Source organism: Hippichthys cyanospilos, chromosome 1 (genome assembly GCF_059441005.1).
Source record: "Hippichthys cyanospilos isolate Australia breed blue-spotted pipefish chromosome 1, RoL_Hcya_1.0, whole genome shotgun sequence".
Classification (NCBI taxonomy): Eukaryota; Metazoa; Chordata; class Actinopteri; order Syngnathiformes; family Syngnathidae; genus Hippichthys; species Hippichthys cyanospilos.
Genome location: NC_142369.1, coordinates 558,454 through 572,085, shown reverse-complemented (window position 1 = coordinate 572,085; position 13,632 = coordinate 558,454). Strand labels below are relative to the sequence as shown.

At 40.9% G+C, this 13,632-nt stretch overlaps 2 protein-coding genes across 5 annotated transcripts in view; one reads left to right on the top strand and one right to left on the bottom strand.

Moving 5' to 3' along the window:
- The window catches only part of rbpms (RNA binding protein, mRNA processing factor), a 45,877-nt gene that overhangs the window by 6,741 nt on the left and 25,504 nt on the right, over positions 1-13,632 (bottom strand). For all 4 annotated transcript variants that reach the window (XM_088431598.1, XM_088431606.1, XM_088431625.1 and 1 more), the window contains one exon: positions 13,163-13,276. The gene's annotated coding sequence lies outside the window, so the exon portion shown is untranslated. The remainder of the gene's footprint in view (positions 1-13,162; positions 13,277-13,632) is intronic.
- On the top strand, positions 10,650-12,638 carry LOC148428501 (fatty acid-binding protein, intestinal-like). Its single transcript, XM_088431638.1, has 4 exons — positions 10,650-10,786; positions 11,928-12,100; positions 12,263-12,370; positions 12,439-12,638. Exons 1-4 carry the CDS (start codon positions 10,720-10,722, stop codon positions 12,487-12,489), a joined length of 399 nt encoding a protein of 132 aa, XP_088287764.1. The 5' UTR covers positions 10,650-10,719; the 3' UTR covers positions 12,490-12,638.

The following is a 13,632-nucleotide window of genomic DNA, read 5'->3' as shown; positions in this document are numbered from 1 at the left end:
TGAGAAACATTGCGCTAATCCCCCGCTTGTCTCATGAGCGCGGGGGGGGGAGGAGGGGGCTTTTGTTTGTCCCGAACAAAAGGGGTGTGGGAGCCAGCGAAGAGCCCTCGCTCCAGCAGCGCCACCTGCAATTAACGGCTTACGGCTCCGCCCCCCCACCGCCACCGGAGGAAACGGGCGGATCGGGTGGGAAGCCGCCGGCTCGGGCTTCTGGCGGAAGCGGGACCACGGTCACCTTATACCCCGGCTACTGTGATTGCGGAGGGCCCGCCCGCCGCCGCGGTACAGCCAGCGGCCAACTTTTGTTCGCATGCGCGGGATTGGCCCCCGCCGCCTTCCCAACTTGGCTCTGCGACAATCGGCTGAAAATAGGCCTATTGCCTCAAGAGCTTCCCATCAAAAACGCTAACAAATAACATGTTTGAAGGACATTAGTGCATAATCAAAATATATCCGGTAAAGAATAGTTTTAAAATGCTCCTAAAGCCTTGAAATGAATCATATTAATCGCAGAGGTTGACAATATGAATGCAGTTCGCTTGTTTGCCTCGAGATGGTGCTGGCGTCTTGGTGTTTTAGGACGTTTCATTTGTATGCTTTTTTTTGGACATTTCCACTGATCCAGGACTCATTTACAAGTCCGCGGGGAGCAATGTTATATATTTTCAGCATGTAAGTTTAATTTGCGGCCATGCCAAGTGCCTCCTGTGCGATGTCATTGCTAAAGTGCTAACGACGTGATAACAACACAAACGTCAGACGGCGCAGCGCAGACAATATTTTTCCGAAGCGGCGTTTAGTCAGCTGAATTTCTGAAAACAAGAGGCGTTCATTAGTAGAGGTAGCACTGTATTCCGATATTGTGCCCAACACGGATGAAAGTATAGTTCTTTTTGTCATAGCCTGCTCAAAGCTCCCAGATGGGGAAGGAAAAATTCTAACAATAACACATTTTCCCGGACAAAACTATTGCGATACGCAATCGTATCTTTTCTTTTGTTTTGTAAGCTAGTTACACATGAGATTTTTCTCACGTTAAAAATGTTCCTTGGCACAACCGATTTTCAAGTGATGTAAGAAATGCTCTACTAATTAAAAGCTTATTAAATAAGCCTAGTATGATCCCCGTAGGGGAACGCTTCTGAATTTTGCAAATCCCCCCGTAGGAAAGACAAAATCATCAAAAATGTATAAAAGTCGCGCTCTGCGATGCAACCCGGAAGAACTTAAGTAAAGTTGGCAAGATATTGGCAGATTCGGACTTTCGCGATCAATACCTCTCAGACAAAACGTCGTCGAAACACCAAAGTCGCCTTTATACCTCCTTCATAACACGGACTACCAGCTACAATGTCAAAAAAAGACATTTGTAAAATATTTAAACCGTTTCTTTCGGTGAAAAGACGCAATTGATCTCTATGAGCAGCAGAGGCTGGGTGAGCGCGCAAGGGACCGTCTGCAAAATACTAGATGAGGAGGGGGAAAAACAATAACGCCACAATTTGTGATTATGAATTCAACGAACACATCAAAGACATTAACATAATCATATTGAGACAGTGCTTTTGGATAAAAAAAAGCGTTTGTTTAATTTTGGACAATGTTTGTACTTAAAAATCATTAATAAACTGAATATCCATCTATAGCTCCAATATTGTTTAATATAAGGAGTCCAAAATCACTGGGCACATTCATGACATTTTCATGATCACACTACAACACTCGTTTTTTAAATAAATTATTTTGATAAATTTGGGGGATTTATTTTAAATGCTTGTTAATCATTTATACCCTCAAATGAATCAGTGGCTCCCCTTTTTGAGTTGGGGTAAACACTCCTAAATCACTACACCATCAATGAAGTACTCCCAATTATCCAACAACTGCTGGTTTTCTAATAAATTCCTTTGCCTAATTTTAAGAATTTTTTTAAATGCATATTGACCATAATTTGCCAATATATTGATCAATAGCTCTGCTGTTGGTTGAGTTAGAGACTCCAAAATTACCACACAAATCAGTGACATCCCTCCCCTTATGTTACATCCTCTGGTTTTCAAATAAATCCCTCTGCCTAATTTTAAGGATTTTATTTATGATTATTGTTCAATATTTAACCATATATTGATCAATAGCTCTGCTGTTGGTTGTGTTAGGGACTCCAAAATCACCACACACATCAGTGGCATCCCTCCCCTTAGGCTACATTGACTGATTTTGAAATAAAGCCCTCTTCCTATTTTTAAGAATTTTTTTAAATTTATTGATCAATATGTATCAATATATTGATCAATAGCTCTGCTGTTGGTTGGGTTAGGGACTCCAAAATGACCACACACATCAGTGGCATCCCTACCCTTAGGCTACATTCTCTGGTTTTTAAATAAATCTCTTTGCCTAATTTTAAGGAATATTTTATCATTATTGATCAATATTTACCCATAAATTGATCAATAACTCGGCTGTTGATTGATTTAGGGACTCCAAAATCACCAAACACATCAGTGACATCCCTTCCCTTATGCTACATCCTCTGGATTTCAAATAAATCCCTTTGCTTGATTTTAAGGAATATTTTATCATTATTGATCAATATTTAACCATATATTGATCAATAGCTCTGCTGTTGGTTGGGTTAGGGATTCCAAAATCACCACACACATCAGTAACATCTTTCTTCTTACGCTACATTGCCTGGTTTTCAAATAAGTCCCTCTGCCTAATTTTAAGGATTTTTTTATGATTACTGATCAATATATACACATATATTGATCAATAGCTCTGAGTTTGGTAGGGTTAAAGACTCCAAAGTCACCCCAAACATCAGTTACATCCCTCCCCTTATGCTACATCTTCTGGTTTTCAAATAAATCCCTCTGCCTAATTTTAAGGATTTTATTTATGATTATTGATCAATATTTAACCATATATTGATCAATAGCTCTGCTGTTGGTTGTGTTAGGGACTCCAAAATCACCACACACATCAGTGGCATCCCTCCCCTTAGGCTACATTTACTGATTTTGAAATAAAGCCCTCTTCCTATTTTTAAGAATTTTTTTTTAATTTATTGATCAATATGTATCAATATATTGATCAATAGCTCTGCTGTTGGTTGTGTTAGGGACTCCAAAATGACCACACACATCAGTGACACCCCTCCCCCTATGCTACATTCGCTGGTTTTCTAATAAATCCCTCTGCCAAATTTTAAGGATTTTATTTATGATTATTGATCAATATTTAACCATATATTGATCAATAGCTCTGCTGTTGGTTGGGTTAGGGACTCCAAAATCACCACACACATCAGTGGCATCCTTACCCTTAGGCTACATTCTCTGGTTTTCAAATAATTCCCTTTGCCTAATTTTAAGGAATATTTTGTCATTATTGATCAATATTTACCCATATATTGATCAATAGCTCGGCTGTTAATTGGGTTAGGGACTCCAAAATCACCACACACATCAGTGACACCCCTCCCCCTATGCTACATTCGCTGGTTTTCTAATAAATCCCTCTGCCAAATTTTAAGGAATTTTTTATGATTACTGATCAATATTTACCAATATATTGATCAATAGCTCTGAGTTTGGTTGCGTTAAAGACTCCAAAATCACCCCACACATCAGTGACATCCCTCCCCTTATGCTACATCCTCTTGTTTTCAAATAAATCCCTCTGCCTAATTTTAAGGATTTTTTTATGATTATTGATCAATAATTAACCATATATTGATCAATAGCTCTGCTGTTGGTTGGGCTAGGGACTACAAAATCACCACACACATCAGTGGCATCCCTCCCATTAGGCTACATTTCCTGGTTTTGAAAATAGACCCTCTGCCTAATTTTAAGGAATATTTTATCATTATTGGTCAATATTTACCCATATATTGATCAATAGCTCTGCTGTTGGTTGGGTTAGGGACTCCAAAGTCACCCCACACATCAATGACATCCCTCTCCTTATGCTACATTCTCTGGTTTTCAAATATATCCCTCTGCCTAATTTTAAGGATTTTTTTTATGATTATTGATCAATAATTACCCATATATTGATCAATAGCTCTGCTGTTGGTTGGGTTAGGGACTCCAAAATCACCAAACACATCGGTGGTATCCCATCCCTTATACTACATTCCCTGGTTTTCAGATTAATCTCTTTGCCTAATTTTAAGATTTTTTTTTACTATTATTGATCAATATTTACAAATATATTGATCAGTAGCTCTGAGTTTGGTTGAGTTAAGGACCCCAAAATCACCACACACATCGATGACATCCCTCTCCTTATGCTACATCCTCTGGTTTTCATATATATCCCTCTGCCTAATTTTAAGATATTTTTTATGATTAATGATCAATATTTACCCATATATTGATCAATAGCTCTGCTGTTGATTGGGTTAGGGACTCCAAACTCACCAAACACATTAGTGACATCCCTCCCCCTATGCTACATTCGCTGGTTTAAAAAAAAAAAACCTCTGCCAAATTTTAAGGATTTTTTTATGATTACTGATCAATATTTACCAATATATTGATCAATAGCTCTGAGTTTGGTTTGGTTAGGGACTCCAAAATCACCACACACATCAGTGGCATCTCTCCCATTAGGCTACATTCTCTGGTTTTCAAATAAATCTCTTTGCCAGATTTTAAGGATTTTTTTTATATTATTGATTAATATTTACCCATATATTGATCAATAGCTCTGCTGTTGGTCAGGTTAGAGACTCTAAAATCAACACACACATCAGTGGCATCCCTACCCTTATGCTACATTCTCTGGTTTTCAAATAATTCCCTCTGCCTATTTTTAAAGAATATTTTATTATTATTAATCAATATTTACACATATATTGATCAATAGCTCGGCTGTTGGTTGGGTTAGGGACTACAAAATCACCACACACATCAGTGGCATCCCTCCCATTAGGCTACATTTCCTGGTTTTGAAATAAGTCCCTCTGCCTAATTTTAAGGATTTTTTTATGATTATGGATCAATATTTACCCATATATTGATCAATAGCTCTGCTGTTGAGTGGGTTAGGGACTCCAAACTCACCAAACACATTAGGGACATCCCTACCCTTATGCTACAACCTCTGGTTTTCAAATAAATCCCTCTGCCTAATTTTAAGGATTTTTTTATGATTATTGATCAATATGTATCAATATATTGATCAATAACTTTGCTGTTAGTTGAGTCCAAATTCCCCAAAAACATCAATGACATTCCTCCCTTCATGCTACATTCTTTGGTTTTCAAATAAATCCCTCTGCCTATTTTTAAGGATTTTTTTTTTTTATTAATATTGAGCAATATTTACACATATACTGATCAATAGCTTTGCTGTTGGTTGGGTTAGGGACTCCAAAATCACCAAACACATCGGTGGTATCCCACCCCTTTATGCTACATTCCCCGGTTTTCAGATTAATCTCTTTGTCTAATTTTAAGGAATTATTTACTATTATTGATCAATATTTACTAATATATTGATCAATAGCTCTGAGTTTGGTGGGGTAAGGGACCCCAAAATCATCACACACATCAGTGACACCCCTCCCCTTATGCTACATTCTTTGGTTTTCAAATAAATCCCTCTGCCTAATTTTAAGAGTTTTATTTATGATTATTGATCAATATTTACCCATCCTTAAAATCCTTAAAATTAGGCAGAGGGATTTATTTGAAAACCAGAGGTTGTAGCACAAGGGTAGGGATGTCACTAATGTGTTTTGTGATTTTGGAGTCCCTAACCCAACCAACAGCAGAGCTATTGATCAATATATGGGTAAATATTGATCAATAATGATAAAATATTCCTTAAAATTAGGCAAAGGGATTTATTTGAAAACCAGAGGATGTAGCATAAGAAGAGTGATGTCACTAATGTGTTAGGTGAGTTTGGAGTCCCTAACCCAATCAACAACAGAGCTATTGATCAATATATGGATAAATATTGATCAATAACCATAAAAAAAATCCTTAAAACTTGGAAAAGAGATTTATTTGAAAACCAGAGAATGTAGCATAAGGGGAAGGTTGTCACCGAGTTGTGTGGTGTTTTTGGAATCTCTAACCCAACCAACAGCAGAGCTATTGATCAATATATGGGTAAATATTGATCAATAACCATAAAAAATTCCTTAAAATTAGGCAGAGGGATTTTTTTTGAAAACCAGAAATTGTAGCCTAAGGGTAAGGATGCCACTAATGTGTTTGGTGATTTTGGAATCCCTAACCCAATCAACAGCAGAGCTATTGATCAATATATGGGTAATTATTGATCAATAATCATAAAAAAATCCTTAAAATTAGGCAGAGGGATTTATTTGTAAACCAGAGGATGTAGCATAAGGGGATGGATGTCACTGATGTGTGGGGTGACTTTGGAGTCCCTAACCCAACCAACAGCAGAGCTATTGATCAATATATGGGTAAATATTGATCAATAATGATCAAATATTCCTTAAAATTAGGCAGAGGGACTTATTTCAAAACCAGGAAATGTAGCCTAATGGGAGGGATGCCACTGATGTGTGTGGTGATTTTGTAGTCCCTAACCCAACCAACAGCAGAGCTATTGATCAATATATGGGTAATTATTGATCAATAATCATAAAAAAATCCTTAAAATTAGGCAGAGGGATATATTTGAAAACCAGAGGATGTAGCATAAGGAGAGGGATGTCATCGATGTGTGTGGTGATTTTGGAATCCCTAACCCAACCAAACTCAGAGCTATTGATCAATATAAGTGTAAATATTGATCAATAGTCATAAAAAAAATCCTTAAAATTAGGCAGAGGGTATTATTTGAAATCCAGAGAATGTAGCCTAAGGGGAGGTAAGCCACTGTTGTGTGCCGTGATTTTGGAGTCTCTAACCCAACCAACAGCAGAGCTATTGATCAATATATTGATAAATATTGATCAATAAACAAAAAAAATCCTTAAAATTAGGCAGAGGGATTTATTTGAAAACCAGAGGTTGTAGCATAAGGTTAGGGATGTCACTAATGTGTTTGGTGAGTTTGGAGTCCCTAACCCAATCAACAGCAGAGCTATTGATCAATATATGGGTAATTATTGATCAATAACTATAAAAAATTCCTTAAAATTAGGCAGAGGGCTTTATTTGAAAACCAGAGGATGTAGCCTAAGGGTAAGGATGCCACTGATGTGTGTGGTGATTTTGGAGTCCCTAACCCAACCAACAGCAGAGCTATTGATCAATATATGGGTAATTATTGATCAATAATCATAAAAAATTCCTTAAAATTAGGCAGAGGGATTTATTTGAAAACCAGAGGATGTAGCATAAGGGTAGGAATGTCACTAATGTGTTTGGTGAGTTTGGAGTCCCTAAACCAATCAACAGCAGAGCTATTGATCAATATATGGGTAATTATTGATCAATAACTATAAAAAATTCCTTAAAATTAGGCAGAGGGCTTTATTTGAAAACCAGAGGATGTAGCCTAAGGGTAAGGATGCCACTGATGTGTGTGGTGATTTTGGAGTCCCTAACCCAACCAACAGCAGAGCTATTGATCAATATATGGGTAATTATTGATCAATAATCATAAAAAATTCCTTAAAATTAGGCAGAGGGATTTATTTGAAAACCAGAGGATGTAGCATAAGGGTAGGAATGTCACTAATGTGTTTGGTGAGTTTGGAGTCCCTAAACCAATCAACAGCAGAGCTATTGATCAATATATGGGTAATTATTGATCAATAACTATAAAAAATTCCTTAAAATTAGGCAGAGGGCTTTATTTGAAAACCAGAGGATGTAGCCTAAGGGTAAGGATGCCACTGATGTGTGTGGTGATTTTGGAGTCCCTAACCCAACCAACAGCAGAGCTATTGATCAATATATGGGTAATTATTGATCAATAATCATAAAAAACATCCTTAAAATTAGGCAGAGGGATTTTTTTGAAAACCAGAGGATGTAGCATAAGGGGAGGGGTGTCACTGATGTGTGGGGTGACTTTGGAGTCTTTAACCCAACCAAACTCAGAGCTATTGATCAATATATTGGTAAATATTGATCAGTAATCATAAAAAAATCCTTAAAATTTTGCAGAGGGATTTATTTGAAAACCAAAGAATGTAGCATAAGGCGAGGGGTGTCACTGTTGTCTGTGGTGATTTTGGAGTCCCTAACTCAACCAACAGCAGAGCTATTAATCAATATATTGGTAAATTATGGTCAATATGCATTTAAAAAATCCTTAAAATTAGGCAAAGGAATTTATTAGAAAACCAGCAGTTGTTGCATAATTGGGAGTACTTCATTGATGGTTGTAGTGATTTAGGAGGGTTTACCCCAACTCAAAAAGGGGAGCCACTGATTCTTTTTGAGGGCATAAATGATTAACAAGCATTTAAAATAAAGCCCCAAAATTTATCAAAATAATTCATTTAAAAAACGAGTGTTGTAGTGCGATCATGAAAATGTCATGAATGCCCAGTGATTTTGGACTCTTTATATTAAACAATATTGGAGCTATAGATGAATATACAGTTTATTAATGATTTTTAAGTACACAAATTATCCAAAATTAAACAAACGCTTTTTTTATTCAAAAGCACTGTCCCAATATGATTATGTTAATGTCTTTGATTTGTTCGTTGAATTCATAATCACAAATTGTGGCGTTATTGTTTTTTTCCCCCTCCTCATCTAGTAATTTGCAGACTGTCCCTTGCGCGCTCGCCCAGCCTCTGCTGCTCATAGAGCTCAATTGCGTCTTTTCACCGAAAGAAACGGTTTAAATATTTTACAAATGTCTTTTTTTGACATTGTAGCTGGTAGTCTGTGTTACGAAGGAGGCATAAAGGCGACTTTGGTGTTTCGACGACGTTTTATCTGAGAGGTATTGATCGCGAAAGTCCGAATCTGCCAATATCTTGCCAACTTTACTTAAGTCCCGGAAGAGTAGGAGTGTTGCTGCTGTATATGTAAATGAGCACGATTCAAAAAACACCTATGGCGTCGGTTTTTTTTTTGTTGTTGTCATCAAACAATATGTGGTAATTGTCGTGACAGGTCTAAACGTCATACGAACATTTTGCGTCCTGTAATGACAACGACGCACCGTCCAAATAGTGAGGAGGAAGACGAGCATGGCAGATCATGCTTGTCTTCCAGTATGAGGGCGAATCATTTGGAAACCCACACACGAGGATGCAGGTACCCCCCCCCCCACCATCGGAAGAGTCCGGGTGGTAGCGGACGAGAGGATGTAGGACCAAGCCAAGCGTGACATCCCTGCACTGATGCAAGAAAACAGAGATGAATGGACACTATCTGAAAAAAGGAAGCGGGGTGCGATGAATAAATACATGAAAAAACGAGTAAATGTCACTATCTGAAAAAAGGAAGCGGGGTGCGATGAATAAATACATGAAAAAACGAGTAAATGTCAAAAAGTTGACAGAACGATGTATTAATATGGTCAGGATTTACACGAGTGTAAAATTGTGCAACCTGTTTCTGCTGCCCTCAAGTGGTCAATGTGAGAACTGCAAATTAAACTAGGCTTTTGTCAATACAGTTGAAGTTTCCTCCTCACTTCAAGTCATCTGTTCATAAGAAAGCATTTAACCGTCACAAAAAAAGCCAAAATGTTGCTCTCTTTTCAAAACTCAAATGGACTCCTTTCGCGTTTATAAACGCATGTTATCTATGGACAGTACCAGTAAAAAGTTTGGTAATGCCTTTTAATTCAAATGTTTTCAATTTCATTTGATCATTATGCAGAGTGAAAACTGAAGGTCGGAAAACATCACCGGCATCATAAAACTATTGCTTTGAAGTACCCGGGCAAAAGGTGCCCACTTGAAAGATTCTGAACGATAACACATATTTGAGGTGATGGATATTTTGGCTGTTGACCAAACAACTGTCAATATTTCGTCATCAAATCGATGACTTCAAACCTCCCCAATTTCCGGGTGTAAAATGAATAGTTTGATAACTCGATTATTTTTTCAGGTACAACTGAAACGATTTTTTCTCCGACGTTCCCAATCTGCGCCGAGTGCACGTTACGTCATCCCTTTTGAGTTTTGTTTTGGATTTTGTTGACCAAAAGCGGGCGACTCGTGACATCCGCGAGCCTTTCGCCGACTCCCGCCATCGGCTCGGCCCGGACCCCCATCGTGCAAAACTCTCGGAAAGTCACACCGTATTTGAAAAAGAGCCGGATTTGTGTGCGGGCGGCCCAAAAGGAGTGGGACGCCCCTGCCCTCACTTGCAGCGCAGAAGCTCAAGCGCCGGCGATTGCGCTGGCTACTTTGCCTCCGGGTCACCGCGAGGCGGCGTCCCGCCGGTCCGGTCCCGGCCGCCGGCGTGGGATCCCAACTCATTTCCATGCCGGGCACAAACGCCGTTTGTAAAGGGGCGAGGGGAACAAAAACGGGAGGGCGAAGCGGGAGGGGGCTCGCTTGACAAGGGCCCCCCCTTGTCCTCCGTTTCTGCCTGGCCGAGAACAGTGCGCCAGTGTTCCGGGAGCCAGATTTATCGGCGTGCCCTGGCGCTCGGGGCCCGGTAAGGATAAAGGAGCGTGAGGGCGGGGAAAGGGGGGGTCGTGGATACGGGGGGGGGGGGGGGGGCGGCGGGCGTTTATAAACGGGTGCCGGGCGCACCTTCCCCATCCCACGGTTCGTACGTCGCCCGGACCGCAGCCATGGCGTTCGACGGAACTTGGAAGGTGGAACGCGGCGAGAACTACGACGCCTTCATGGAACAAATGGGTGAGTGGCAAGAAAACCTCCCGTCGGGTAATCTTTACCGGTTTGGACTCGGGGGATAAACTCCTACCGGATCTCCATCCCGGGTACTCTCGGGGGATCTATTTTAATAGACGGCGCATCCATCTGCGGGCCCGCGCTGATCCGCGGCGTGCCAGTTAGGGCCGCACCCGCCGAAACAAAGACATGACAGAGACCATAGGCCGCAGGTGTGGAACTCCAGTCCCGGAAGCCCATTTGGGATCATTTTCGAGCTCCCGCCGAGCTCGCCGATAAGCCGTATCCTTCGAATCAGAGAAAAGCAGAAAGCGCGCAAGACGCACGTCCGACCCTCCGGGGCGCCTACGCTATAGGGTATCCAGACCCAGACAAGATTGAGACATTTGGAGGTCAAGACCGAGACGAGACCGAGAGTTTCGGAGGACTGGACGAGACCAAGACTTTTGGAGGTTGAGATTTACACCAAAAACGAAACTCTTGGACGTCCGGACCGAGACAAGACCGAGACTTTACGGTGTCGAGACGAGACGAGGCCGAGACCTTTGGAGGAATGACAGGATGGGGCCTTTTAGAAGGGCGAGACGAGAAAAGACTAGACTTTTGAAGGTCGGGACAGAGACGAGACCAAGATTTTGGGAAGTTGACTCTTTGACGCCATCGAGATTACTGGAAGTTGACATCGAGACAAGACCGAGATTTTGGGAAGTTGAGACTGAGACCAAGACCTTTGGCGGGAAGGACAAAACCAAGACTTTAGGAAGGACCAGACCAAGATTTCTGGAAGTTGAGACATAGACAAGACTGAGACAAGACCAAGAATGTTGGCGGTTGAGAGCAAGCCAAGACCAAGACTTTGGGAGATTCAGACTACTGCTAAGACGACTAAGACCTTTGGAGTTTGAGAGTGAAACTGGACCAAGCGTTTTGGAACAAGCTCGGGAATTTTTGCAGGCTTGGACAACACCAGACCCAATGAGACAAAACGGAGCTTCTCGGAGGTTGAAACGAGGCCAAGACTCTTGGAGGTGGAGACCGGCAAAAGACCAAAGCTGCTAACCCCCATCTAGTTTAGCCCCAAGACTAGACTTTAACTGGAAGAACCCAGCGTGGGTTCCTCAGAGTGACTTGTGTGCGTTCCGCGCAGGCATCAACGTGATGAAGCGCAAACTGGCTGAGCACGACAACCTCAAGATCAGCATCCAGCAAAGCGGAAACGATTTCCACATCAAGGAGTCCAGCACCTTCCGCACCAAAGACATCCACTTCACTCTCGGGACGCCGTTCGACTACAGCCTGGCCGACGGTACCGAAGTCTCGGTGAGTGGCCCGCCCGATTGATTACCGGTGTCCTGTTCCAGTTCATTTGCTCTCGTTTTGAAAAGAAACCCGTCATGTTGCCGCGTGGAATCAAGACTTGCCGAGAAACCCTATTCAAATCTCACGTACCCCCTGGACTGAGAACTGCTGTGTGCCCTTCAGGGAACGTGGGAGATGGAGGGCGACATGCTGAAAGGTAAATTCACGCGCAAGGACAACGACAAGGTGCTGACCACCACCAGGGTCCTGCTGGGAGAAGAACTGGTGCAGGTCAGCGACACTTTGGAAAGCGCGAGATTTTTCAGTCATCTGAACTGGCTTTTTCTCTTCTCCGGCAGAGTTTCAACTATGAGGGCGTGGATGCCAAGAGGATCTTCAAGAAGCAGTAATTTCCCCATTTTTTTTAAAAACCGGGGTTTCTTTTGGGGATATTTTTACACATTAGGGAACTTAGATAATTGGACAACAACGTGATGTTTTTAACATATAAATTGCTACATTTGTGCAGAGTTGGAATAAAGTACATGCCACTTTAAAAGGGGTTTGTCCTTGGGACTTTTAAGTGGCTGCAATTTCAACACGTGACCATGGGGAATCAGGAAAATCAAGTCATTTTCTAAAAAACAAAGTTTTTCATAGTTGAAGCGAACCCAATATTTCTGTCATGCTCTGTATACCTTGAAGAAAACATAAGTTTGAGTGACAAAGAAGCCCTGTCACAAAGCAAACCAAGCATAAAAACATAACAGAGTGAAGACAAATAATCGGTCCGATCACCGGGCCAACAAACATTCCTCTCGCCAGACGTGCCACTCGTCCAAATAGCGCTTTGTTCCTGTGCTGGGACAATGTACTCAATGAAACACTGCCCCCTAACGGAGGGTGGACTACACTCCAAATCCACTGTTTGGAAAAATAAAGCCTAAAACGACAATACTGGAAGGAGCGTAGCCAAAGGCATACGACACAAAGAGAGCGGAATACGGAGCTTACTTTACACATATTATATTTTTCAACAGTTTAGTAAGGATGTCAAGTTTAGTATCGGAAATGAGTACTGACCTGCAGCACGCCTTTGAGGACGCGTGGGCGCAAGTCATCATCCTGACCAGCAGATGGCACTGCGCCGCTTCTGATGTGACGCTCGCTTGCAGGCAGACGACCTTACAAAGGTAACTAACTGTCAAGAGTTTCACTTTTTAAACTCAATCCACTTCCAGCCGTTAAAAAAAAAAGAGCCACAAAATATTGTGTTCAATCTCATATCTTAAATGGGGCATTTAAGAGAGCAGCGAATGAGTTCATTCTAAAAATAACGTGTCTGCTACAATCTTTAATTTTTATTATCACTCCCTATAAAACAGTTTGTATTTCACCCCAGGAAATAAAAAAAAATGACAGCAAAAGATTAAAAATAAAAACGAGTCAGGATCATATCGATCTTTAATGGCAAACGGCCTAAAATTTTCTTCATCGAACATTTGAATAAAAATCGTTTTTTTTTGGTTTCAAAACAAACAAGCTAGCCTAAT

Excerpts from the sequence above, each read along its gene's own strand:
- LOC148428501 (XM_088431638.1), top strand. The coding sequence starts at position 10,720 with ATGGCGTTCGACGGAACTTGGAAGGTGGAACGCGGCGAGAACTACGAC. Across the intron at positions 10,787-11,927 it reads CGCCTTCATGGAACAAATGG|GCATCAACGTGATGAAGCGC; the intron begins GTGAGTGGCAAG and ends CGTTCCGCGCAG. Across the intron at positions 12,101-12,262 it reads CCGACGGTACCGAAGTCTCG|GGAACGTGGGAGATGGAGGG; the intron begins GTGAGTGGCCCG and ends TGTGCCCTTCAG.